Source organism: Neopsephotus bourkii, unplaced genomic scaffold (assembly GCF_033783945.1).
Source record: "Neopsephotus bourkii isolate Nb327-2 ecotype Australia unplaced genomic scaffold, CSIRO-AGI_Nbou_v1 NB_1792, whole genome shotgun sequence".
In the NCBI taxonomy this organism is placed as follows: domain Eukaryota; kingdom Metazoa; phylum Chordata; class Aves; order Psittaciformes; family Psittacidae; genus Neopsephotus; species Neopsephotus bourkii.
The window spans coordinates 13,058,634-13,085,079 of NW_026902266.1; the positions used below are offsets into that span (position 1 = coordinate 13,058,634).

Sequence of the window (26,446 nt, forward strand, 5' to 3'; positions counted from 1 at the left end):
GCAATCAAAAATTTCAATATGAAATGTACTGTATGTTAGAGCATGAAGGGCAATGTCCAGACACATTTCCAAAACATTGCAACGGATGAAGGATGTTTGTAGATTTATCTTTTTCCCTTGTTTTATCCTGTGATCAGACCATGGGGCATACTGTATATATAAAAACCATGCTCCCTCCCCCGCCCTCCTCCTTTTTCTATTTTTCATTAGACCAAGAAAGAATGTGTATTCTTTCAGATGTTTGGGAATATTTGTGATGAATGACTGGGTTTTGCAACCTGAACATGGCGCATACCTTTTTTTTCTTGCTTTCATCTTTGCGTTATGAGGTTTATAATTTGCATGAATATGTTAAAAAGAGAAAAAGAAGGATTAATCATGTACTTAATTGCCATTGCTCCTAGTCATGCCTTTTTTTCATTTCTTATATGTGATAGATACCCTATGATGATAGTGGGTATAATCTGTACTACTAATTTATTTGAAGTTTTGAAATAAATTTGAAGAGCAAACCTTAGGTGAGTGAAGGCTTGATTGCAACTAAGTCAAAGGAACTGGTAGTGTAATTAGACCTGACTTATTTCTCAAATTGAGGCTTCCTCATTAGGTGCCTGATTCGAGGAATATCAGTTTATGGAGCACTCATCTGTAGGTGGAATCACTGCTGTGTTTCCTCTGGGTAGGCACTGCTCCTGTTGTCTTTTGAATTTATTTTTTTTTTTTTTAAATACAAGTTTAGAGCAAACAAGAAAAACCTAAAAATGTATTCCAAGGAGATTAATTCGTAGTTGGGTATTTCATTCATTTCAATGTGTAATGGTAGAAAGGTGAAATTCTATCTGGAGCAGCTGTTAAGTAACTTTTTCAGATGTCTCTCAACAAAGTCTACCTTAATCAGAAGGTGTTGGGGCAGGTTAAGTAAGCTGTTTAGTGGCAAGGAGACACCAACATCCCAAATCCTGATTACTTTCAGCCTAGTTAGCCAGCAAGGTAAGCATGCTCCCTGCCTCTCAAATACTTGAGTGTTTGAATTCAGAAGTTAACCAGGAAATAGGTAAATACATAAACATGGTAATATGTATAGCCTAAAATTAAAAGCATCTGTAGCATTTATTTCTAGCCCAAAGAATATGGCTTAAATAATAGGAAATATTGTTGCATTCAGTTAGAACCAAAGTTGAGGATCCAGTGGTCTTCCAGTGGCCTTAAATGACTGTGCTGCTTATGGGCTGGCAGTTTTTTCTTAGGTATAAAGAGGAAATTATCTTCTGTTTAAAGGAAATAGCAAACTGGATTTTTCTTCTAGTTTGACTTCCTTTCAACTATGGGGGTATAGCTTTTCACGGTTTAGAATGATTATGTATTTTGGGGGGAAAAATTGTTAGTATATACACAGAACTTGAAAAAGTGATTGAAGAAAATTGCTTAGGTGTAAGGCAGCATTCATTTGAAATAAATTGTCATTAATGCTCAAACACGTATTAGCAAAACATTGCTAGAATATTGACTGGACACAGCAACAATTATAGTAACATGGTGGGCATCTGTATATATGTAACAAAACATATCTGTATCTTTTTTTAATAGCGTTTAAAAAACCCCAAGCCTACTTTGGAACATTGTATACTTTTTAATTATTTGCTAATTATAGTTTCACTTTAAAAAGGCAGAAATCTGTGTTGTGATTGAGCATGTTACTCTTGCAACACAGCAAACTGCCAAGTGGTGAAGGTTTAAAATTTGGCTTGCAATCAGTTCTCTGTCAGTTTGTCAACAGCACAGTCCTTAGGAACACTGTTTCCTGAAATCTTCTCCTACTGTTTACTACAGGAAATTTTCTGCTTTTCAGCAGAGTGAACGTAATGGTAAACATACCATTGGTATGGAAAATGGCAATATAGTAAGAAATCTATAAATCTCTGATGGCCAATGAATGTAAAGTAGATGAATCTTACTAGGAGAAAGTTTAAAATTCAACGTAAAAACATAAAAAGATGTCATTGACTCTTCTAGATTTATATACTGAGGAATAAAATCCCTACATTCCCACAACAGAAATCAGGAATCTGCATAATGAAAACATTTTCCTGAGGAATCTTAATTACGCTGCATATCAAACTGGGATTTTGCAGGTGAATCTGTTGGCAAGGTTTTTTTTATTGGTATCAATCTAATTGGTAGATTTTTTCTTTATTTTTTTTTAATCTTAATATTCTGTTAGTAAGATTCATACTTGCTTGTCCTCATTCACGATTTAATGAAGAAAGGCAGTTTCATATTGGCCGATTCTTCTCTGTGCCTACATAATCTTTCTGATGCTTTTCTGTATAACTAAGTTAAGGTATGTTTTGTGTTTTGTTTTTTTTTCCCGGCTGTCTTCTCTGTCAATCTCCCTCATTGCTTTTAGTCCATTTCATCATTCCAGTGCTGCATCCACTCACTGGCTGAAGCCTTTCTGCTCTCAGGTGACTTTTTTTCTGCTTGCCAGTTCCAAAATCGTGTGACTAACACTGTTGTTTGACAGCATTTCAGTGTGCATTTTTTTCAAGACTTTTGGAGCAAACTGTGTGTGTCTGGTATATTAATGGATGCAAGCTTTGGCATGATCATTTAATCTGATGCTGAGTTCACAGTTCTGGAAAACATAAAGTCTGTGCTCTCTGTAGAGAATGTTTTTCTCTCTGTGTCTCTGCATGTACTCTTCCTTGTGCCTTCAAGGTAAGTTAGGTAAGTAAATTGCTTCTCCAAAGAACTAATTAAAGTCATATTTCTTTCAAAATATTGAAGGAAAGGTTTGAAGTAAGGTCAGGACAAGATTAGCCAGCTGATTCTCCTGGTTAGCGTGAACACCTGTTTCCATTGAGCTCAAATAAGCAATGATCAAGCAATGTTTGAGCACTGCGGTGCTTCCTAAACACTTTCTTGCTTTCATGCTGGAAGAGTACAATATAAAAGCATTCTGTTAAAAAATTAGCCAAGTAGATGCGAATTCTGGTCTTTCACCCCAAGAAACATGGTAGGCTGGCCTAACAGTAATATATAAGCATGCTATTTTTAGTCTGTAATAGCAGAATGCCAAGTTTATATAACCAGAGTGTTTTGGTTTGAATTGTTTTGTTAACTAATTAACTAGGCCCTATTTGCCACTGTGATGAATGGATTTGTCTTGCTGCATGAGACCTTGCCATGCTCTCCATGACGAAGTTGTGCTATTATTTTGTATTTTTTCATAAGTTCCAGTATGTGTAATCAGTCACACATTGATAATCTAGAAGGGGAAATGAATCAAAACAAGAACCAAGGGCTGGGTCTGACAAGCATGTGCACTAAAGCTTTGTTTGACATGGACATGACCCAGCCTTCCCTCCTGACATTCTCTTCTAAAGGGAAGAGTCTTCAGGAATTGATCTAAGTGGCAGTTTTCAGGAGAGGCCACACATCCTCTGCCACTTGCCCTGTTTCACACACCTCAGGCAGGAACGCTGAAGTGCTGCAGGGTCAGAGCTCTACACTCCTTATCTTGCTGACCTGTACATTTGTGTAGCTTAAGCAATAGTATTTATTTGTGTGGGTATGCCAGAATGTCTTGATGGCTTTGAAAGTCCCAACTCTGTGCCCACACAGAAACCTTCTCTGTATTTTAAGCGTCACTTCCTGCACAAATGGTTAGGACGTGGCTTCCTATGTATTTCAGGGCTATGGTGTTCTGTTACAGAGCTCAGCATGCTTTCAGATGAAGGTCATGACATAAAGGTCTGCCATTTCAAACCACTCCACTGCTGTGTTTTTTTACCCTTTGTTGCAGAGTCTTCCTAGCTCTTCCTGGCCAGTGAGGATTCTGTCCTTCTCCTCCTCAATCTTCTGTCTTCATTTTGCTTTATAATCTTAACTGAATATTTTTATTAAATAGTTTTTAATGCTGTATTTAAATTTTCACATGGAAATTCTGTATTTTGCACACAGTGAAAATTGTTTTAGCTTTATTTATGATATCTGCTGTAAACAAAAATAAATGTAGTTCTTTGTAACTCTTCTTGTTTCATCTCTTCCTTTTAAAAATATTTCCTAAGGACAGAGACTTAATAATGACTTCACAGTGGTTCTGCACATTCCTCTTCTGGTGGATGCTGTTGTGTTATCTTTGTGGCCTGACCCAAAGGCCAGAGACTTTCACTGTGGTGGCATAACTGCATGTGTCCCTTTTGAAACAGATATATGGCAGGGTCCTTGGCAAGTTATCCCACCCAGTGCTGATCAGGAGGTGGCTGGTGTTGGGATTTGTCCTTCCTGGGAATGATAAATTGGTGTTGGTGCGCATTGGAGCTGCTTGTATTGCATACAAAAATGGGACTTGTCAGCTTCCCTCTCACTTCTCTTACCTTTCCTTATGATTATATTTTGCATATTTACAAACATCATAAAGGTCACGCTGAAATGTGTTTGGGATTTTATACTGTGTACAGGAAAGCAGGTAATAACTGTGGGTAAAGCTTTACTTTTGCTACTAGCTCTTGAGTGCTGTTTGCAAGCTCCCTGTATCTTCTGGATGCTGGGAAGCTGCAACTAGTGGTGACCTATTATATGTTAACAGTGGCCTTGTTTATTTATTTATTCGTTTCTTTAGCCATCCTTTGCTCTGTCATGGCTATTTGTTTTTTTTTCCCTTAATTTTAATTTGTTGTTAAAGGTGGTGTTTGTGGTTCTTTTTAAGCAGTGGGGTCTCCAAAAAAGCTTTCCTAAGTCTTCCTCCCCTTCACCTTCTTTTCCTTTTTTTTGCTTGCACTGCAACTCTTAAACTGTAATCTCTTCCTTTGTATTTCAAGAAAAAAAAACAACAAAACAAACAAATCCCAGAAAGAATATTCCCAGTAATTTAATGGAAAGATTGTGTGATGTATTTTTTAAAGTTAGTTCAAAACGAGCCTCAGAAGGGTTGTTTGAGTGACAGAAAAGATTTATTTTTTTTTACAGTGTTGCTAAAGACAACATTGCTAAAGAACAACAAATGTTATTCCCAATGAACTATTTCATCTTCCCTGCCAAAGAAAAAGCCACCATGTACAGTAGAAAGTTTATTGTCTGGGGGGGGGAGACAATTTGCATAATGACAACATAGGGCAACAAATACTATTTAAGACAATACTTGGCACTTTCTTAATTGTAATGGACAAAACAATCTGGGTAAGACTCCATTTACTGTTTATGCAACCAACAGATTCAGAACAGCCTTATTTCTGCCATCTTCATTATTTTAGGCAGAGGCAGTGACATGGAAACATTAGAAGGGGTTTTTGTGCCTGCAGAAGGTGATGATTTATTTGGCACTGAAGCTTTGAGAGGCATCAGATGTTCATGCTGTTCTCATAAGTTTTCACTCACAATAACTTGGAATTGGGGTAATGTTAGATTTGTTATAGTTTTGTTTCTTGTGGTGGCACAGAGGTCCAAAAAGTCAAATCACTACCAAGTCATGTCACTGGAGGGATATACCTAGCAGTGAACAGTCCGTGTCCTTGAATACTAGTGGACAAAACAAAACACAGTGTTTGGAAAGGAAATAAAGAAGACGAAATGAGCATCATGAGGGGAACAAGTTTGTGCTAGTTCCCTTGCTCTGAATCAAAACCATTACACAATAAAACTGAATATTCCTTGTTCTACTTCTAGTACTGCTGATGAAGGAACAGACTAGTGGGTTAAGTTCTCTGCAAATTTAATGAGCCTGATTTGGCCACATGTGCAGAGCTCCCTGTGGGTAGAAGACCTGAATCCTCCTCCTGCTCTTGTGCTGAGCTCTCTCCAAAAGCTCTAGTGCTCTCAGACTCTGGCAGCACATGCTGTTAAAAATGCACCCTGAAGCAGTGATGCCTTGTCCTTTCACATAGCTGGAATTAGCAGTGGTGCTTGTTTGAAAGGCAACCAGGCTGCTGCTCTGGTCTCCAGCTGCCACTGGACTGGTTTCCTTCTAAAAACCATGGTTTCAGAGCAGAAGACACTAATGGCTCTTGATATAGCTAATGCTTTCTAAGACTTGAAAGTTGCTTGATGCTATAGATGCCATTATAGCAGTAGAAATGCAGAGGTGACATTTGCTTTGTCTGGCAGGCTCAGGAGATGCTTTGTCTTTCCTCCTCTTTATGCTGGTTCAAATGGGTTCTGAACTTGTCTGTTGCCACAAGGGTCGTTTGGATTGGAAATAAGTACACAGGTGTGCTTTTTGAAGAGCCAGGCCCATCTTAAAGCAAGGCAGCGTTACCTGCCTACATGTCTGGTAATGAAAATCAAACATGCTGAGATTCTGTAAAGGGTAACCTGCCTTTATTATGATAATGCTAATGCTTGATAATGAAAAAGAACACAGACAAAACTTCTTAAAATTGCTTAAATTAAAACATCAGCCTTTCATTAGGTCTACAAGAAAAGTAATTTCTATTTCTCTTGCTTTCGTCTAGATTGCTGCAGCTATAAAATGCCATTGAAAGTGACTTCTGTATGTATTCCAACCTCAAACAAGGACTATGATCTGGGTTTTCCCACACTATTATGGCAATTAGTTACTATAATTGGCTTTAATTCACTTCTGGCTCGCTCATTCCTCACATTCCAATCAAAACAATGAGTTCTGAAATGACTGAATTCTGCATTAATATTTATGTTTTTGAAGGCATGACATGGCTGCAGATGACGTGATTTTTTTTTTTGCATTAGAGATCGTATCACTGAAGCAGAAAACAGTGTGTATTAATACATATTAGTCATGTAAATGCTTCCCCAATCTCTCCTTTTCTCCCTGAACTGTGTTAACATAAAAAGAAGAGAGGCTTTGATCTCATCTCCTCAGGTGGTGGGCTCCAAACCTGTTTGAAATGGATGGAATTTCTGATATGTTTTTATGAAATATAAAATTACAAAGGAATTTATATATTGCTATAATCTCGAACTTGCTCTTTCAGCATTTATTGTGCAAGCATTCATTTGTGTCTGTGTTTTAAGGTCTTTGAGGCTTTGAGTCTGTGTCCGAAGATACTATTTTGAGAGACACTGATCACTCTGGAGACTGAAACAGTTGTCCCTGCACTCCGAATTCATCACTACTACATGCATTAATATACCAGACTAGCACAGATTGCTCTGATAAAATATATATTTACTCTAAAATTACAGACACTGTGTGTTACCATAGCAGGTTTTGTTTGAGAAGCAATTTTCCATAAAGATGCACATTCCCTTTGTCTAGTAGGCTTTCACTAAAGTGCTTTTTCCTTTATTAATTTTTGCTCGGTTTGCATTAGAATGTTCATGTGCACCATCCCGGATGCATTCGAAAGTCGTGTGCTTTGGGCTCTGCCTTACTTTGCCAGGTTCACATTCCCTGGTCATGTTTCATGCATGAATTCAGAGGTGTCTGTTTATCAAGTAAGTAATGGGTACTTTGAAAAAGTCTTTTGCTGCTGAAGAACTTGTGTAGGCGCTGGTGTGGCCATGGGTTGTGGGAGAAAGGTGGGCTCCTGGCATGGGGACAGGAGGAGGGGCTCTTCAGGAGCCCATCACAGGGCCATGGGTGGAGAAGTGGCAGCAGGAAAGCATCTGTTGGGTGCTGGTGGTTGGAAGCCAGGCACGTCATCAGGCCTCACTGCCACAGGGAGCAGTGTGCCACCCTATGGCTAACAGGAGAGCTGGTTGCCTTTGTTCTTTGCCATCTGTTAGCCACTGTAACAGGGAAATTACTCCTGTAGGAGCATGAAGCAAGTGTGAGGAAAAAGGAGGAGAAACGTGGCAAGAGGTGACATCTGTGGAATGTCAGACATCGTATCTTTTACACGTGTCCTTTTTGAAGGACAAGAACCTGCCTGGCGCTTTTTCAGGTGCAATGAAAAGTCAGATTTTGGACAGGGCATCAGTTTGGGAATGTTGCTAGGACTCCTACGGCCTCCTCAGATAGTGATCTGTGGAGTACCTCAGTGGGATGACTTCAGTTTCAAAATCTGACACAGGCAATGCTCCCATTGCAGCCTTATATGTTTTGACATTCCTGTTACAGGGCACAGCTGAAGCTATAACAGGTCTGAGCTCAGTTTTCGCTCCAGTGTGGGCTGGTAACCAGTGCATTGCATCAACACCAAGGTCTAACCAAGCGGAAGGTGTCACAGTTACCCCATCCCCTCTCACAGTCCCATGTGAGCTGCGCTTCCCTGGAGAGTGCCTTCTGTTCTGTAGCTCATCCCTGAGCTCGCTGAGTTCATTTCAGCTGTGCTTCCACAGCATAGGTATGAAGATGCCTTCCTTCTGCTCCACAGCTTTCTTAAAGCACTGCCGTGTTATAAGCAGGACTCATGAATGTTTTTTTGTTTATTACACAGTAAGAAGCCAGAGAGCAGCAAAGTGTGCTGGGTGTGCTGCAAATCAATCTGTGGCCTGCTGACTGAATGTCTTAATGTCGGGTTTTGATGCCAAATGGTGTTCGTTTTCACCATCAGAGCTGCCTACATGTATGAGTAACTCTGCTTTAAAACTGTTCACTCCTGTCGTTGCCTTAGTCAGCAGCTCCATACAAGGCCAGGCAGAGTCCACTCATCCTGTGAATGAGTTATAGGGTGACACAGTTTAATGGCAGGCCAAGAGCCTCAGGATTGCCAGCCAGGAAAGCAGGACACAAGCTAGGTTGGGGTCTTTATGGGTTTGTGCTGGGCCAGCTGCACAGCAGGGAAAGTCAGCCCTGTGCCTGGGCACCCACCTCTTGGTGAGAGCAGCACTCGGGATCACAGTGGTGCTTTTTGCCTGAGGATCTGAAAGCCCTCTGCCAGTCTCACACGGCTGGGGCAGCTTTGGGTAAGTACTGCTGCTTCCCAGCCAGCAGGGGGTCACAGGAACATGAGGTGTCAGAGGTGCCAAAACGTCACATCCCAAGTGCGCGTTGTGACACCGAGTTCCTGTAGGTTTCCTTTTTCCTCCCCAAACATGGCCTGCACTCAGGTGTGCAATGTAGGCATGGCCGTAAGAACTTGGTCACTTCTTTGTCTGCCTTTCCTGAGCCACAGAGCGGGTGCGAGCTGCCTCCCCTTGAGGCAGGGCAGTTATGGCAGGGTCTCCTTTCTCTGCCAGCAGCAGGTATGAACAATTTCTTATCCCCTCTAAGGGGCCAGCCAGGGGTTCTCCATCTGATCAGCCACCAGACCTTGTGTTCTCTGAGGGACCCCAAGCTGGGTGTATCAGGTTGCCCTCAGGGGAGTTTTCTGGACCAGCCTCCCTGCAGAGTCTCTATTCCTGAGCACCAGTACACTGGGTGTGTTGTGTCCCAAGGCAGAAAAGTCGAAACCACTTTAAAATCTGTTGTTTCCTGGCTCTGTCTCTGGTTTTCATCTGCCTTCAGGGGTGTTCTCTGTGTTTCTATTAGCTTAAGTTTTCATACTTTGGTTAGCCCAGCAAGGTTCACTCCCCCTTTCTGCTTGTGTGGGGCTCCCACTTGGTCTGACTCGCCTTAGTCAAGAAATACCACAGGAGCTCTCACTGTACGTTGCTTAACAATGAGTCCCCCTCTTGTGACTTAAAACCAGCTAAAGGGGAAGAGGAAGGACAAACGTGAACACTTGTGGCTGCTTATGGCATGGTGGTGCTGACTTGACAGGGAGGCTGCTGCAGCTGGTGGGGATTTTTCATTGGAGCATCTTTGACCATTTTTGTCCAAGACAGGCAGCGGCAGGCACAGAGCAGCCGCTCCTGAGCATTGCTGATAAATCACAGCTGCCCGAGCCAGCTGGTGTCCGAGGCACTTGGCCCAGCGCTTCCGTGGGGAGGGGGATGATGTTGGCAGAGCTCAGGCTTTGTGCCTTTGTGGGCAGTGCAGGGAAACCACTGACCCGGTCTGGCTGCCCCAGCTCTGGGGGCCTGGCTCTGCCCAAACTTGGCTGCGTCCCGAGCCCTTGTCATCTCCTTGCCAGGTCACAGTAGTGTGATTTGCCTGACGCTGGCTTGGCAGTGACTCCGGAGCAGCAGCAGCTCATACAGAAAGTCAGGCTGCCTTGTCAACTGGGACCCACCAGTGTGAATAGTATCTCCTGCTTACATCTGTTCATTGGCCCTGGTGTTACTGATGGGGGCACTCAGATACTGGAGCCTTATTTATCAGCTCCTTATTAATGGTAACCACAGAAGGTGCCGAGAGCCATCTGTGAAGCCCCAGGTGGGTGGACAATAAGCCCTTTGGAAAGGGCCTCTCCTTTGCCACATGTACAGTGGCACACTGCTCCTAGGCGGGTTTATGAAGGAGAACCCTGGCAGGGGCTCTCACTGGACCCTGGTGTTTTCATCAGCTAAGCAAGCCCATTGCAATTGCACTGCCAAGCATAGCATAACATGGAAATAGGTTTCAGTGCTTCTCTGTGCTGCAGTGAAATGCCAGCGTGTGTGAGACACCAGTGTGTAACTCAGCACCTTTCTCTCATTAAATTGGGCTGGTGTGTTGGCAAAGCCTCTGGGACCAGGAAGGGGGATGTGATGATGCATTTCTCTGTTGTGTTGGTAGCAGAGGGAGCTTGCCTGCTGGTAGGCTGCATTTTGCAGTTTGTTAGTCACGGAGGGGCAGTAAACAGCTCTGAGGGCTGAGCTTTCCAAAACCTGAGCTTCAGCTTTTTGGCAGACCAGTGTAGTGGAACTGGCATTGGCCCAGCCACACCGGGCAGAGCACAGCATCAGTCCTGGATTTGGGTCTGCAATGCTCAGAGCTCCATGCACACCCTCCCTCATCCCTTGGGATGTGATGCAGGGAGGGGTTTGATCTCTCCCAGGCAATGCCGATGGGCCCATGCAGCCATGCTGCTCCTGTTTAGCTTGAGCAAAACCAGCACAGGTGCCTGATAGCTGTGGGGGAGACCTGCCCTGTATTTCCATGGGTATAAATTGCCCTAAAATCATTGTAGGAGAAAATGACTAACAAAATTAATTGCGAGTTTTCAGGGCTTTAAGAATGTTCATGTAGCTCATGTCTGTAATATGCAGCATGTTACAGACAGGAAAAACCTCTCCACTGCTATTCTTGGCTGTCAGCTTTGCCCTTGTACCTGAGGGAGGAAGGTGAACCAAGGTACTCACAAAAGCACTTGAGATCCCCGAGTCCCTGATCCCACATGCTGAGAGATTTCTCCATCCTTGTTTCTGGGCTTCCAGATGATTTGCTGCCATTCTTCCTCCTTGGCCATTCCTGCTGGGCATAGAGCCTTTGAAGGAGAGCAGTGCTGCTTGAAGGCCTTGTTAGTTGCTGAAATGCATCCAGAACACTGAGGATGCTGATACAAAAAGTTATTTAAAGTGGGGAGAGGGGGCAAGAATGCCTTTTAGGTTGTGGAGGATCATCACCAGGTGTTATTCTGCAAGCATGTGAATTTTACAAGTCTGCCATTGAGAAAATCACAGTTGTGATGATCTTCCAGTGAGCAGAACACCACACTGAATTTGCATGCATTTTGCTTGTAGGAAGCTGCCTTCAGCCTGTGTGCTTTCTGCAGGGCTCAGCCGGTCTCCAGAGAGACTGAAGGGAAAAGTCTCTTAATGCGGGGAGGCTGCTGCTGGACTTGTATATACAGGGACCTCCAAATACCATCATTATATTCCTACTTAGAGGCTGCTACTTTGCAGAGCCATAAACAAACTATAGTTTCTCAGATTTGATAATCAGCTCGAAACAGGTCCCTGCCAAGGTACCAGCCCTGCTCGGCTCCTGCTCAGTGGCTGTGCTGAGATGGGAGCATCTTTGTACAGCCTGTCCACCCCTGAAGTGGTGTGGAAGATTCTGGAGGTGCTGAGGCTCTGGATGCGGGCTGGCAGTCCAGTGTGTGACCTTGCTGCGTTGTCCCAAAGGCCTGGATCGCTTTGTTGCCTTCTCTCCTCCTTGGTACAAGCTTCACTGAGTGGTCCAGTCCACTCAGCTGCAGTCTCCGCTGGGTCTGATAAGTGAATTCCTGCAAGTCTAGCCAGAAGTCACAAACTGGCTCACGACAGTCCCAGATGTTCTTGCTAATTTACCTTTAGTGACTAAAGCCCTGTATATACAAACTGTGGTATTTGGATTATTGGTGCTAGGAAAAAATGAGGATTTGTGCTCCTTGACCTATCTGAGTATCTGCAATAAGGCCCACCTCCAATTTTTGTAAGCCATCCTGGCATTGCAGAGCTCTTTGAACGTCTTTGTCCCTCACTGGCTGCATCTCTAACTCATTTGACATTTGGCTCAAAAATTGCAGTCTCAAATGCAAGGCTGAGCTGGCACAATATTGACTTGAGAAAACTCAGCATGACACTTAATGGAGAATAAGCATGTTTTACTGGAAAGAGGTTTGCATCTGCCTGTGGGGTCTGCAGGGGCTGTTTGGCCAAGCCTGTACATTGGAGTGTGTTTTGACCAGCCCTGATGTCCGGGTGAGTGCTGATCCGCACGCGAGCCCTGCAGATGAAGCTTTAGGAATACATCTCAGTTACCACATGGTTAGCTAAATCCTTACCCTATAAGGAAAAAAGTTGCTTCTTTCCGTGTGTGAGGAGGATGAGGTGGGTTTGGAAATACAGACAAAGCAGAAATTGTTTATCAGAATTGTTCATCCAAATTGTTCATGGTGTTCGAGTGGGAGAGCCAGATGAATACAGGATTGTTCTGTTGAAATCTCTGGCTGTACTGCTGCTGTTTGAGTGACTGAAGGCAGCTAAGCTCCACCGCTTGCATAACAAAAAAATCCAGACAAAACCCACTCTTTGTTCTCGGTGCCAGTCTGTCAGGGACTGATCAGGAGAGCTCTGACGGAGGAGAGACACTTGCACTGAAGAGATGGGCAGTAGAGCTTGTGTGTGGAGATGCTGCTGCCGGTCTGGTACTGGAGTGGCCAAACTCACTCCAGGCCTCAGCTGGGTAGGCAGTGTGCTCTCCAAAGGCCAGTTGCCAGCAGCATGCCATGGTGCAGCTTGTCCTTCATCCATGTGTTCAGCAGTGCCCTTGGGCTGGTGAGGGTGAGAACAGCCTCACCTCCCTCTGCCCGCACTGTGACCAGCAGCAAAGTGCAGCCCCTGGCCTGTGTGCTCCAGCCCAGCCTGACTCCTCTCTCGATTTGGGAGCAGTGTTTTTGTCGTGTGGCTTAGGCAGAGGAAGTGAGAGGCTGGTTCTGTGGTACCGCAGAGCTGTTTTCGTTGCTTTGATGAGCAGAGCACCTCCAAGCCCTTACCTTGGGCCAGGTCCACCTGCTGTGGAGCCAGCAGCGTGTCCCTGGGCCCAGAAACTGCCCAGAGCCAGCCTGTAGCTGGGTGAGAGCTGTTGAGGTATGGAGCTGGGATAGAAGGGAAGGGAGGACCCAGAGCCATGGTAGTAGGGACATCACCCTGAGAATGGCTGCTGGGGAAAGGCAGCCAGGAGGTAGGAAGTCAGTTAGGGAAGGCACAGGGTGCTTGGCAGGGGAGAGGAGAATCAGGAGGCCAATGAGAAAGGTAATGGTGTGGCCAAAACAAAGCACTGGGGCAGCACGATGGATGAGGAAGGATCATCATATGCTCGCTCATACTGACTAGTTGAGGAAATGTCATCACCCAAAGAAACCCCACAAGTCAGTTGTCAGGAGGTTTCACTTTAACTGGCCAGCAGTGTGCTGCAACATACTCATGGCATGTGCTGCCTGTCCCTGCAGCCATACTCGCGTGACAGATTGCTGGCTGTGACCAAAGATTAACGCCTTCCCATGTATGCCTTGTCCGTGCCACCCCATGTAAAGGATGCAAACATTTTGGCAAAGGAGTAGTAGGGACTCCGGCCCAAACTGTGCTACAGAGCAGGCATACTCACTGCTGGAGGTCCTTGGCGTTCTGAGACAGAGAGTAGGAAATGTGAAGTGAGCACGATGGAAATCAAACAAGATCTTATGCAAATGCTATTTTGAGTGACTGTTTCCTGAGGACTGGGCTCTCCCCTGACAATGTCCGCTGCTGCCACATGGAGGCACAGAACCAGCTTGCATCGGCAGGAAATGGGGCTGTGCCCTTTTCTGTCCTACACACTGGATGTCTCTCCAGCTTTTCCATTGTGTGTGTTTATCTTACAAAATTCAATTCCTCTGACTCAGTCTCTTAGCTTCTAGTAGAAAATCTCCTGTCCTGGGCAGGAACCCTGATGCAGAATGGGGGTGCTGGCTGGCCACAGAGCTGCCTGCAATACCACAGGCTCCCTCAGGGATCCAGCCTTGTGCCACTTCCCCTTCAGGAGTAGCAGTATGGCCATTTTTGTGTCTTCTGATGAGGAAATGGATAATGTGGTAAGCACAGCCAGGCACAGACTTATGAAAGGCTCAAGCAAGAACTTACATGAGAGTTGCCACGTTGGATTTAGCAGCTTAATGGCCACCTCAGTCCTTCTGCCAGAGCTTGAGTTTCCCCAGAGAGCATGTGGCTGCTGTATATGCCCAGAAGTGCCAAACGACTTGGGCTTACCCCCCAGCACAGCTCAGCCTCCAGCCAGGATCCATCTGCACCTCCACGAGGGCTGGTTTACCAGCAGCTCAGTGCATGACCAGTTAATTGCAATGGTCACTAGAGGTACCGGTCTAAGGTGTTCAGCTGTCAGTCTGCAGTGTGATGGGAATTGGGGCACTCAGGTTTAGAGCCTGGTTTCCACCCTGGAGTCAGATTGCCAAAAAATCGGTATGCTCCTGCTCAGCCTCACTGTGCTGATGTGTCACTGAGGACCTGACTGCTGGGGCTGTGAGGCTGTCCAGGATTCAGGGGCGCTGCAAAGCTCCCAGCTGAAATGGGAAGGTAAAATGGCTGCTGCTTATTTAGCCTAGCCATCTTTCAGGAGCATAAATGTATGCCTCACTTTTGTGTAAGTACTCAGCCTTTTGGCTGATTCAGAAGTTAGTTCAGACAGCCCTTCTTATCTTGTGCGAAATAAGAGCTTTAAAGAACTCCCAGATTTCTTTCATGGTTCCTTGTCTAAATCATGTTTCTCCTTTTGATACTCCGTTAAAATTGACGGCAGCAATGGCCAGTGGTGGAGTTGCATCTGATGGCTGATTAGATTTATTTGCATTGCTGTGGAGAGGCAGGTAATAATTCCCAGGAGCACCCCAGGCCTGCAGAGCTTCAAGGCTTTTGTTTGAATTGGCCATGCTCTTCTTCCGCAGTGTTTACACAAAGCCAGCAGCAGCTTGCTCTGCTCTCTCTGCTCGGTCTGTACCCCTCTTGTTATTGGGGCTTGGAATCTCTGTCTTGCAGGAGCCCAAAGTGCTCTTCCGAGCTGTGTTTCGCGATGCAGTGCCTGCCTGCGGGGCTGGGGTTCAGCCTGATGCTGCAGGAAGGGCTGCTTTCAGGAGAGACCAGTCAAGTTGTGTAACATCATCAGAGCTGACAAAACCCCTGATACTTGGGTATCTGGGACACCTTTGCTCTTTGTTTGAGCCTGTTACCCAAGGTGCAGCCCTGCAATGAGAAGCAGCAGCACTATATTTAATCTTTTTGAATGTCCTGCGAGTGTGTAACCCCGTGTATGAGTGCACATCCCACACACTGAAACACCCAGGCAGCCCAGTCTCTGCTTTTATGGAGTTGAGTGCAACATCGTTTATTCAACTTCATATGTCACAGTACAAATATTGATTAAATGTTAGTGAGGAGTGGCTTGGGCTTGAAAGGGACCTGTAAAGATCTGTTCCATCCCACCTGCCATGGGCAGGGATCTGCTGGATTGAAGTGGATGCTGATGCAGGTTGCTGATCTTAAACCTGATGGGTATGTCTGTGAATTCAAGCTTATCTTGCTCAAGGAGGACTTGGCTGTCTAGTAGAATCCTGATGGGGGCAGCTTCTAGGTGCTGAATTCAATTGATACCAGAATATTAAAAAAAAAGAAAGAGGAAAAAAAGGGAACACAGAAATGTACACATGTAACTAAATACGTAACTCTTCAGAGAGGTGATGGTGCCATCCGTCACCTCATCGAGTGTCCCGGAAGACATCCTGAGGGTCCTTCACTGGCTCTACCTATTACATCTATCACAATTGAAAACTGGATGTGTAATGGGCTATTGCGGAGGGACTTGGCTGGAAATCTGTTCACATTCAGGAACCATGCTGGGAATCATTTTAGGTAGTCTGTCTGTCTGTGGGTTTCGATGCTCCCCAGCTGTGTGTCTGTTAGTCATAAACATGTTTTCTCCTCTTTTTTGCTAGCGTGGTGAGGAAGGAGTACGTACTGAGCATGCAGGCAAATGGCAGAACTGGCTTACTTTAACAGACGCTTACAGCAACCTTGGGCAGTGCTTATTGCCAGCGTGGGTACAAAGTTTATAGACAGAGCTGGCAAACTTTTGTTTGGCTTTGCTTGCTCTGATTTTCATATAAAATGCAGCTTTTTCTAAGGAGAAAGTTGAGTTGAAGGACTTGGGTTTTACAAATTGGCTCAAGATACTGCTTTCTGCTTTGCTTCTGGAGAGTAGAAAGGGCATGTTGTGGTCCAGCCCAGCTCTGGGGGAAGAAAGGGGCTGTTCCCAGGAGGGTTTCCCACGCTGCCAGGCTTGCTGTGCACTGCTGTGAGCAGCTTTGGGGTGGGTGGTCTGGCTGGGACAAAGTAGAAGTCAAACACAAGTCAGAAAGGGATGAATTTCCTCCATTTCCCAAAGGAAATGAAATATCTGTGGTCAAGAAACACGTGGCTGCTGTGGTGCTAGTGAGCTGGATGTAGAGCCTAAGCACATGTTTTCACATGGGAGCATCCTGCTCTGGGGAAGCAGCAAGCCACTCCTCCATCCTCCTTGGCTTCTTGTACATGGAAGTATTTAAGAAAACACAACAAAACCACAGAAAACTCTTGTGAGAGGTGGAGTTGTGAGGAGTTTTCAAGCCAAGAAAATCCACTGACTTCTCTGAAGGGTGAAAAACCGGAGGTCCCCACTGCCCTTCGGGGAGTGTGGAGGTCTGTGTTACTTGGGAAAGACTGAATCTGTAAAACTATAAAAAACAAAAGGACTCAAAGCCATGTTAGTCAGTCTGTGAGCACAAATAAGAGAGCTTTGTCCAGCCAGCATAAAAGCTGTACCTGTAGAACAGTCATCCCTGCCACCAGCAGCTGGGCTTTCCTCTGTGGTGCTTGTTTTCAGACACAGAGAGGGGATGGACAGTAACTGGGAGTGGTGCAGAAGCTCAGGACACCAGTTTTCTTTTTCTGGGGGAGGCCAGGAGCTACACGAATCATGCAACATAAAGGCACAGCTCTGCTGTTACAACCTTGTTTCAGAGCTCCGTAGGAGTGGTACCAGAGAGGGGACAGTGACAGATGGACCAAGTGATCTGAGATGGGGTTAGAGCTCGGTGTGGTGTGGGTTGTGCAGCTGCAGTACCTGCAGGCGGGAAATTGCTGCTCTGTAGGGTCCCATGGGCTAGCACTCTGGCTTCTGTGGTGCATATAATCCTCCTGATGGTCTGGGATTTGCCTGTAGCATTGCTGCTCCCTGTGGGTTTGGTTTTTGCATTCAACCCATGCATGCATTTGATGTTTAAGTTAAAAGCCTTTATGAAGTGAAGGATGGGGGGGAGGGAAATACACTCCTGCAATAAATGGAGGAGCTCAAAGTTAAAGAGGAGTTTAATTGACAGGTTTCTCTAATAAATGAGAAAGTAAGCCTTGTCCCAGCCCCGGGTTCAGTTTTCTTCCACTTATACAGTTGTAAATTAGAAGCAGCAGTGTTGAATTAAATCCGGGAAAAGCACCATGCATGGGAGTTAAACTGAGCAAAGCCACTCTCTGGGAGCTTGTCATTTGTCCCTTCTGCACCAAGCCCCAGGGGAACTTGTGCAGCTGTATGTTTGTATTTGCCTGTGCAAGAGGCTGTGGATAGGTGAGGTTGCTCCAAAACTAAGGATTTCACAGGGAGGGATGAGCTGTCTGTGGCTCTGGTTGCATCACCTGAGGTGAACAAAGGAAACTTGGCTTTATTATTCATTCTTCCTGCATGAATGTGAAGTTCGGGGATGGTGCTGTTTAGCTGCTATGATGATGCTTCTCCCAAATCGTGTCTGATTGTGCTGTAAACACACTGCGTTTACTTTCTTGCTCTCACTGTCCTAAATTGATCCAAACTTCCAATGAAAGGCTGAAGCCTTAGCTCCCCAGGCAAGATTGGTCCATGTGCTTCTTGCCACACATAAAGGTAAATCAGGGGCCTGAAAAGGGACCATAAATCCCTACTTGTGTGGCTGGCACATGTTGTACTGCTGCCACCAGTCATCCAGCCTGGTGGCTGTCCCATGGAGCAGAGCAAGCTTTTGTATCTGCAAAAGCTGAGGCTGCCCTGAAGTTTGGTTCTCTCTGCATCTGAGTTGATGAACCCCAGCAGGGTTGTACTGGGTTGAAGGGATGTTCTTGCTGTGCCAGGCTGTCAGTGCACACACCTTGCCTGTGCCTGTGGGAACAGACAGGGCCTCACACAGAAACCACCAGCGATGGCTGAGGACCACGTGAACACGGGGGCGAGGTTCCTCCCATGGACTCTCTCCTCTCTTAATACCTTTCTATCACCTTTGTGCTTTCCCAGATCGCTGCCTGCCCACAGCTGATGAGCCCACTTCCCCAAAGAAGGCAAAGAGCATTTCTGAGTGCCCTAACTTGGAGAGCTGGTTCTCACCTCCTTCCCCTGAGTGGGCCACTGTGAGGGTCATCCCTGAGGAGGAAATGGCAGAGCACAATCTTCTCGCTATCCGAGTCATGGTCACCAGTGACACAAGCAGGTACTTTAAAATACAAGTAAGCCTATAAAATAACCTGTAAGAGCTGCTTGGTTTTCTCTGGAACACTAAGGAAAAATATAGCAAAATACAGTACAGAATGTATGTACAACTCGGGGGCCGGGGGGGGAGGCGGGGAGGGAGGGAGGAAGGAAAAGACAAACCGCTCAGAATAACAACTGTTCTTTACCGCAGCCATAAATCTCCCGGACACATGAGTCACTCTGCAACAGATCTTCAAACATTTGCATCCCACACAGGGGCCTGAATCAGAGGGAAAAACATTGTCCTGGTCAGCCTGGGTTCAGCTCTTTGTGCACCAAAATACATCGGATCAGGGATTAGGGCAGCGGGTGTGCCTGTGGCAAGAGGTGCATCCTGTGGTGTGGCTGCTTCCCACCTCAGGCACCATCCTGCAGCTCCACACCCCAGGCCTCTCCCAGCTCCTGCCCACCCCTAAGAAATCTGAAATTTGATGACCCCTGGGGAGCTGTCAAAGGAAGCCCAATTTCTGTGTGCAAATTAGAATGTATTGGCTTTCTGGGCAGGATTCTGTAGGAGTTCATTCCGTCTAAGGATTAGATGGGTATCTCGGGACTAAAGCAGTTCTCCTTACTGAGAACTAAAATAGAAGAGGGAGAGCAGGGTGGGGGAAAGGCAAAAAACAAGTCCGGGTGAACCCAAAGCCAACTGTTGCAAACACTAAGCTACTGCTCTGTAAGGATGCTCATTCAAATTCTTGATGTCCTTTAAACACCTATCCGTGATGCTGTGTGTGGTTTGTGGAGAGTCACACCTTCAGAAATGCAACTTTCTATTCCCTACAGTGGTTTTAAATGTCTTTTGTGCTCTGCTGCATGGGTCTGGAGAAGGAGGAACCTCTCCAGAATTCCTCTCCCACAGGGCACAGGGTTTCCTACCTGCTTGACAGACCCTCTGCAGAGCTTGTGCTTGTATCCCTCACCAATACCCTCTGGCTTGTGGTGCCCCCACACCCCCAGGCAGCAGTGAGAGTCAGCTAATCCCTCTAATCTGAGGGATCAGCTCCCTTCCCTTTCACAGCCCTTGTGGCCAGGCAGCAAGGCCCCTGGTTTCCTGCCAGGGGTGATGCCACAGATATCACCCCTGAGGTCAGCCCCCCGGCTGCTGCAGTGCTCTCCAGAGGCCAGCCCCTGCTGAAAAATGGGGCACGAGAGAAATAGTAAGTGACAAATGGCACTACTGAGCTGGCTGTGGGGCACTTAGTGAGACGGGGAAAACCACCATCTCAAGTGATGCAGTTCTGCAGCTCAGGCTTAAGGTACCTGTGGATAATGACCACCTAGCAAGCAGAGATCGGAGGAGAAGCTGTAGCTTGCACTATAGCACTTACCTCCTTGCCAGCCAAGGAAAATAAACGTTTTGCTCTTTAAAACAGAAATATATCAATCAATGTTAATGGCAGGTCTTTTTCTTTTGTGTGGCGCTCTGCCCAATCTCAGTGTGGTATCTCTCCATCCACACAGGGTCTCAACTATCAAAGACTTCCATATATTTGTATTTTTAAATATATCTCTATGCTTGACACAGCTTGAAAGACACCTAAAAAGTGCGTGTTAGGGCTGAAACTTAAGGCCATGCTGATTCAGCCTACTGAGAGAGCAACGCACCTGGAGCTGTGCTCCCATCCTTGCCTCTCAGCACTGCTGGTTTGAACTGGGCAAAGCCGGGATGGTGGGTGCTACCCATATGGCATTTACCCTGGCTTTATACAGACTGCAGCCTTTTCTTTAACTCTTCTTCCTCCTGTTTCCTGGGCTGTGCCTTGGGCTGTTACAGCCTATCTTTACTTTCTACAAGGCTGTGCTATATAAACACCAAACAGCTTTCTCCTGCCACGCCAGCAGGACTACTCATGGCATAAGCTCTTCTTTTTTAAGGTAGAGCTATTAATCGTCGCGATAAATCTATGAATTAGGTTAGCAGTATTGTTTGCATTAGAAACATGCAGAGTGGGATGGTGGGACGTGACTGAGAACACGGTCACATCAGAAGGCCTCAGAGTGCCTCTTGCCAAGGTGAGCAGCTCTGGCAAGGCCACTGCGAGCACCGGGGCACGAGGCAAACAGCTCCCAGGAGCCTGTTCCTGCCGGAGCAGCGCCACGAGGCAGCTGCAGCTGCAGAGGCACTGGCACCACCACTGCTTGCCAGGTGATGTGTGCTCAGCTGCCATCAGAGCAGGGAGCTGGTTCCCAAATGGGCAATGAGGCCAGGTTCAGCAATAACTACTTAATTTGAGGGTGAAGCCCACCTCACAGCCAGAGCAAGCTGCTCTGATCGATCAGGGCTTGGCCTCCTGTGAGTTCTTTCTCTATGGTATACCTCTGATTTCCAAAAAATCTATGGGGGGGAAAAGGTAAAAACGTAGTGTTTTGACCCTCGTGCCTTGTTTCTAGGCCAGTTACGTTATTGCAAATGCTGTTTATCTCTCTTCATCCTGCCTTGCAGGCAGAAGGACCCATCCCCGCTAACCAAGAAGAGGTATTTCACCGCAAGTTTGTCTCGGCAGCAGTTTGATTCTAGGTGCTGAAAGTAAAGGTTGTGGGCATGAATCCAGGCAGCAGAAGTCTGATGCGGATAGGTGTAGCTCAGCTGTATTGCACCTAGAGCAAATTACAGGCCTGTAATAATAGCAATGAAAAAGAGCAAGATGAGGGTGCTGACTCTGGCTGCAAAACCGCCCATTTTTCTGTCAATGCTTGTTGCACTGAAGGGGAACGAATACCTCCATGCCATGCATATTCTGAAATGTCCTGCTTTCTTTCCATCTTGCCCTTTTACCCTGTAGCTCTGAGCTGGAGGAGTCTGATTTTAATGGCGACTCGTCAAACTCAGAAGTGAATGGAGGACAGACCTTGCTGCTGGAGCTCCCCACCTCCCCGAGCCCCGTCCAGAGGTGGGCAGCGCTCACCAGGAACCCTGTGGCACTGGAGGAAAGCCCCAAAACATCCAAAGTTGCTGATGGTAAGCAACATCCCCACCTGAGTATGCTCCAGCAGCCTCTCCTGAGGGATGAAGTCAGGGATGTGGGGAGCAGAGGCTGTTGCCTGCAGTGTGGCCAGGCTGTACCTGTTAAAGATGTCTTCATTTTGGGGTTTCTGCCTTTTGGGTGCTGTAACTGAAACAGCATTTCCAAGATACAGTGTAACCCAGAGTACTTGTGCCTCACCCTTAGACTGCAGGGATGAGAAGGAAGTTTTCCCACTGGTAAAAATTTGGGATGTTATTGGCAGTATCCACAGTGTTGCCTAAGGAAGGGTGATGTTGGGAAGCACTAGAGAGCTCTGCTTGGCTCAATCAGTATTTCTATCCGTGGCTGCTTAAAAATTTTGTGTCAGGTCAAAGCACAAAGGATGTAGCTAGCAGAGAGGTGGGGAGAGGTTTGGGAACAGTCTGCTTCCAAATAGAAGCATAGAATAGATTGAGTTGGAAGGGACCTTCAAAGGTCATCTAGTCCAACCCCCCTGCAATCAGCAGGGACATCCTTCAACTAGATCATGTTGCCCAGAACCACATCCAGCCTGGCCTTGAATGTCTCCAGGGATGGTGCATCCACCACCTCTCTGGGCAACCTGTGCCAGAATTTGACCACCCTCATTGTAAAAAGTTTTGTCCTCACATCCAGTCTGAATCTCCTCTCTTTCAGTTTAAAACCATCACCCCTCACCCTACTGCAAAAGGCCCATCTTTCTTATAAGCCCCTTTTATAGCAAATGAATGTTTTTTTTCCTCTCTTTTTAAGGTTGATTTAGATCTAGGGGGTAATTTATATGCTATGACAAACACTCTAGGTGTTTATCAGCTGGACTGTTGAAGAGTGGCAAAGACACATAATACCCAATATCATGATTTCCACAGTTGTTAGTGCTCAGTTTATTTTCAGCTCATTTCTGGAGCTGGGGAAGGTCAGAACTAAAAGATGTGCTAAAAACAGCTGAAGAAATTGTTTTGCAGAAAATAAAAGGCCATTGGCATTCATTTCTTCCCATGTCCCACCACCCCCACATCCATATATGCATTTTAAATCCAAACAGGAAAGAGGGGATTTCATACAGCAGTTTAAATTGACTCTTCAATAATGGAGCAGTTGTTTAGGGCACGAGAAAGAAAAAGGGCAGTAGCAAACCCTAAAGCATGCCCAGTGTGTGGTGCCATGCAGCCACTGAAGGATTTTATCCTTTTTCCTCCCCAGTTCCATGTTCTCCTCCACCCTTCCCTCCTGCAGTCACCTTCCTTCCCACCATACCAGCCGGGTTATCTAAGTCTTCGTGAGTAGCCTGGCTCTCAGAAGGATTTACGTGAGCTCCTTCCCTCCGAGCCTGTCCTCGCCTCCCGCAGCGGGGCCGGTGGCGAATGCGCGCTGCCCCCTCCCGGCCGCCGCGCCTGGGAGAGGGCTCGGGAAAACCACGGCCCGGGGTTGGAGGTTTTGTTGCCGTCCGTCCCGCGTCCCCCACCCCCCTTTTTCCCACCTCTGTTTTTGGTGTCTGGCTTTTGCTGCGCTATCTGACCAGGTGTTTTTCCTGTTTCTGTTCAGCACTGCAGAGAGCCAACAGTTTTCACTCCACCGCGTTAAATAAGTATCAGAATTGGAGGAGAAAACTCCAAACGAGTGAGTGAAGCCCAAGAAACAGCTGTGTCTTCTGTTTGTGCTGTCTTCTCTTTTCTGTCTCTTAAATATATGTTTCTCCTCCTTTCCTTTAGAAGTTTTGTAATTTTGAGTCACTACAAGAGAAAACAGAGATCTGAAACACACCAACTACTTCTTTTCCCTTTTGTTATCCTCAAAAAAATCAAATTCCCTGTGTGGCTGCTCCCTATATTATTACATGCATCAGCAAGTGGTGTCTGCCCTAATTGTCCAAGAAAATGCACCCCTGTCCCAGAGCCATGTATTCTGTCTCTAGCCCTGCCTGCACTGATTGCTTTCGCTCAGGTGCAACATTGGCTCTAACATCATGAGTATCACTCATTAGGGGTGCTCCTGGAGGTAACTATTTATACTCAACTACAGGTGCTCTATCAATTCTTTTTTGTTGGAAAAAAAGAGGTGATGTTTCTAGGTTACAAAAAGGCAGAGATTACTAACAGCCATCCCAAGAGGTGACTTGGTGAACATAAGTGTTACTAGTTCTTGTCCTCTAGCAGTTCGACTTGATTTGGGCTGACCCATCCCTGCCCATGCACAGGAATGCAGAGATTTCGACAACAATTGGGTCTGCACTCGATTCACTGCCAAAACACAGTGCAGTCACCCCTAGCAGTTGAGGCTCCACCTAGGTAAGCTTTCTCCTGGGCTGCAGCCCCAAAAGGAGCTATCCGTCCTTGGTCACACTTCTGCTGCTCATAACAGGGCTGCCTGCCTGCCATGGCACAGCCCCTCTGCAAGCACACACAGTGCCTGCCCAGTGCCCACTAAGGACTCACAGGTACCTGCCAGGATTGATTATACCAGTATGGGAGCTAGATGAGCTTACCAGCATCCCAGATGTTCCCAAAAGCTTTCCTGTCCTTGCTAAGGACTCACAGATACCTGCCAGGACTGATCATACCACTATGAAAGCTGGGTGAGCTTACCAGTATCCCAAATCCTCCCCAGACTTCATTAGAAATGCAGTCATAGCTGTCAGACTGGGGTGTTGACAGCCTTAAGTATGATACACGAACGCACAGCAGTGGAAGGAAGGGCTATGAGGACGTGACCAAGTGCCACAGTTTCTGGGCATGGAGACAGTGGCTTTTGGGCAATGGTGGTGACAGCCGCTCTTTAACCCTGCCCTCTGCAATTAGGGGGTTTTCTGCTGCTGCTCAGAGTACCAGTTGCCTTTAGAGAAGTTAAGACTCTGCTCCCAAAACAAGTAGGAACCCTGTGTGTGTTACAGGACCCAGCATTCAAGCAGAAGCATTTGGGCTTGCTTGATTTGAATGTACACCAGGCTTTAAGATTATTTGCAAGTACCCACTGTGGGATGAATTTTTGTATCTCAAAAGAGGAGACAAGCTGCATCCCTCCTTCCTAGAACACGACTTGCCTCAGAGACAGCTGCCTGCAGGTACATGTGAGCACTGTCAACACCCACCCTTGGAGGCTCCCAATACTGACAACTTGGATTACTCTGCAAATCTCAGTAGGGAATGCACAGGGCTATTTCACAGTCCTGAGAGAGTGCTCTCACCAAGCTTTCCTTCGGCAGACCATCCCCTGTGATGGGCTGTTACCAGAGAGGCAGCAGTCACAGACAGATAAATGGGTCTTGATGGGGCTGTGTTTCCTAGGATTCACAGCACCTCCGAGTCCTGGGGACTTGCTGTGCTCCGAGAGGCCTCCCTGGAACAGCAAACGGAGTCATAGAATCATAGCATAGTTAGGGTTGGAAAGGACCTTCAGATCATCTAGTTCCAACCCCCCTACCATGGGCAGGGACACCTCACACTAAACCATGTCACCCAAGGCTCTGTCCAACCTGGCCTTGAACACTGCCAGGGATGGAGCATTCACAGCTTCCCTGGGCAGCCCATTCTAGGGCCTCACCACCCTCACAGTAAGGAACTTCTTCCTTATATCCAATCTAAACTTCCCCTGTTTAAGTTTTAACCCATTACCCCTTGTCCTATCACTACAGTGCCTAATGAAGAGTCCTTCCCCAGCATCCCTATACCCCCCCTTCAGATACTGGAAGGCTGCTATGAGGTCTCTCTACGCAGCCTTCTCTTCTCCAGGCTGAACAGCCCCAACTTTCTCAGCCCATCTTCATATGGGAGGTGCTCCAGTCCCCTGATCATCCTCGAGGCCCTCCTCTGGACTTGTTCCAACAGATCCATGTCCTTTTTATGTTGAGGACACCAGAACTGCACACAATACTCCAAATGAGGTCTCACAAGAGCAGAGTAGAGGGGCAGGATCATCTCCTTCGACCTGCTGGTCACACTCCTTTTGATGCAGCCCAGGATACGGTTGGCTTTCTGGGCTGCGAGCGCACACTGAAGCCAGCTCATGTTCATTTTCTCATCAACCAGCACCCCCAAGTCCTTCTCTGCAGGGCTGCTCTGAATCTCTTCTCTGCCCAGCCTGTAGCTGTGCCTGGGATTGCTCCGACCCAGGTGTAGGCCCTTGCACTTGGCATGGTTAAACTTCATCAGGTTGGCATCAGCCCACCTCACAAGCGTGTCAAGGTCCCTCTGGATGGCATTCCTTCCCTCCAGCGTATCAACCGAACCACACAGCTTGGTGTCATCGGCAAACTTGCTGAGGGCGCACTCAATCCCACTGTCCATGTAACCGAGAAAGATGTTGAACAAGACTGGTCCCAACACCGATCCCTGAGGGACACCACTCGTTACTTGTCTCCAGCTGGACATTGAGCCATTGACCACAACTCTTTGTGTGTGACCATCCAGCCAGTTCTTTATCCACAGATTGTTCCATCCATCAAATTGATATCTCTCCAATTTAGAGACAAGGATGTCATGTGGGACAGCTTCGAACGCTTTACACGAGTCCAGGCAGATGACATCAACTGCTCTACCCCTATCCCTCAGTTCCATAGCCCCATCATAGAAGGCCACCAAATTGGTCAGGCAGGATTTCCCCTTAGTGAAGCTATGCTGGCTGTCTCCAAGCACCTTGTTGATTTTCATGTGCCTTAGCATGCCTTGCAGGAGAATCA

The 26,446-nt window shown here is 46.5% G+C and overlaps 1 protein-coding gene and 1 long non-coding RNA gene across 2 annotated transcripts in view; both read left to right on the forward strand.

Annotated features, from left to right (window-relative positions):
* The window catches only part of MICAL2 (microtubule associated monooxygenase, calponin and LIM domain containing 2), a 120,448-nt gene that overhangs the window by 59,211 nt on the left and 34,791 nt on the right, over positions 1 to 26,446 (forward strand). The window contains exons 25-28 of the mRNA XM_061380425.1: positions 18,554 to 18,762; positions 21,231 to 21,277; positions 21,571 to 21,746; positions 23,317 to 23,391. Of these exons, the coding sequence (XP_061236409.1) occupies positions 18,554 to 18,762; positions 21,231 to 21,277; positions 21,571 to 21,746; positions 23,317 to 23,391 (507 nt within the window). The remainder of the gene's footprint in view (positions 1 to 18,553; positions 18,763 to 21,230; positions 21,278 to 21,570; positions 21,747 to 23,316; positions 23,392 to 26,446) is intronic.
* Positions 303 to 4,028, forward strand: LOC133226665 (uncharacterized). The gene is made up of 2 exons (XR_009729603.1): positions 303 to 2,465; positions 3,716 to 4,028. It is a non-coding gene; the product is annotated as an uncharacterized LOC133226665 (long non-coding RNA).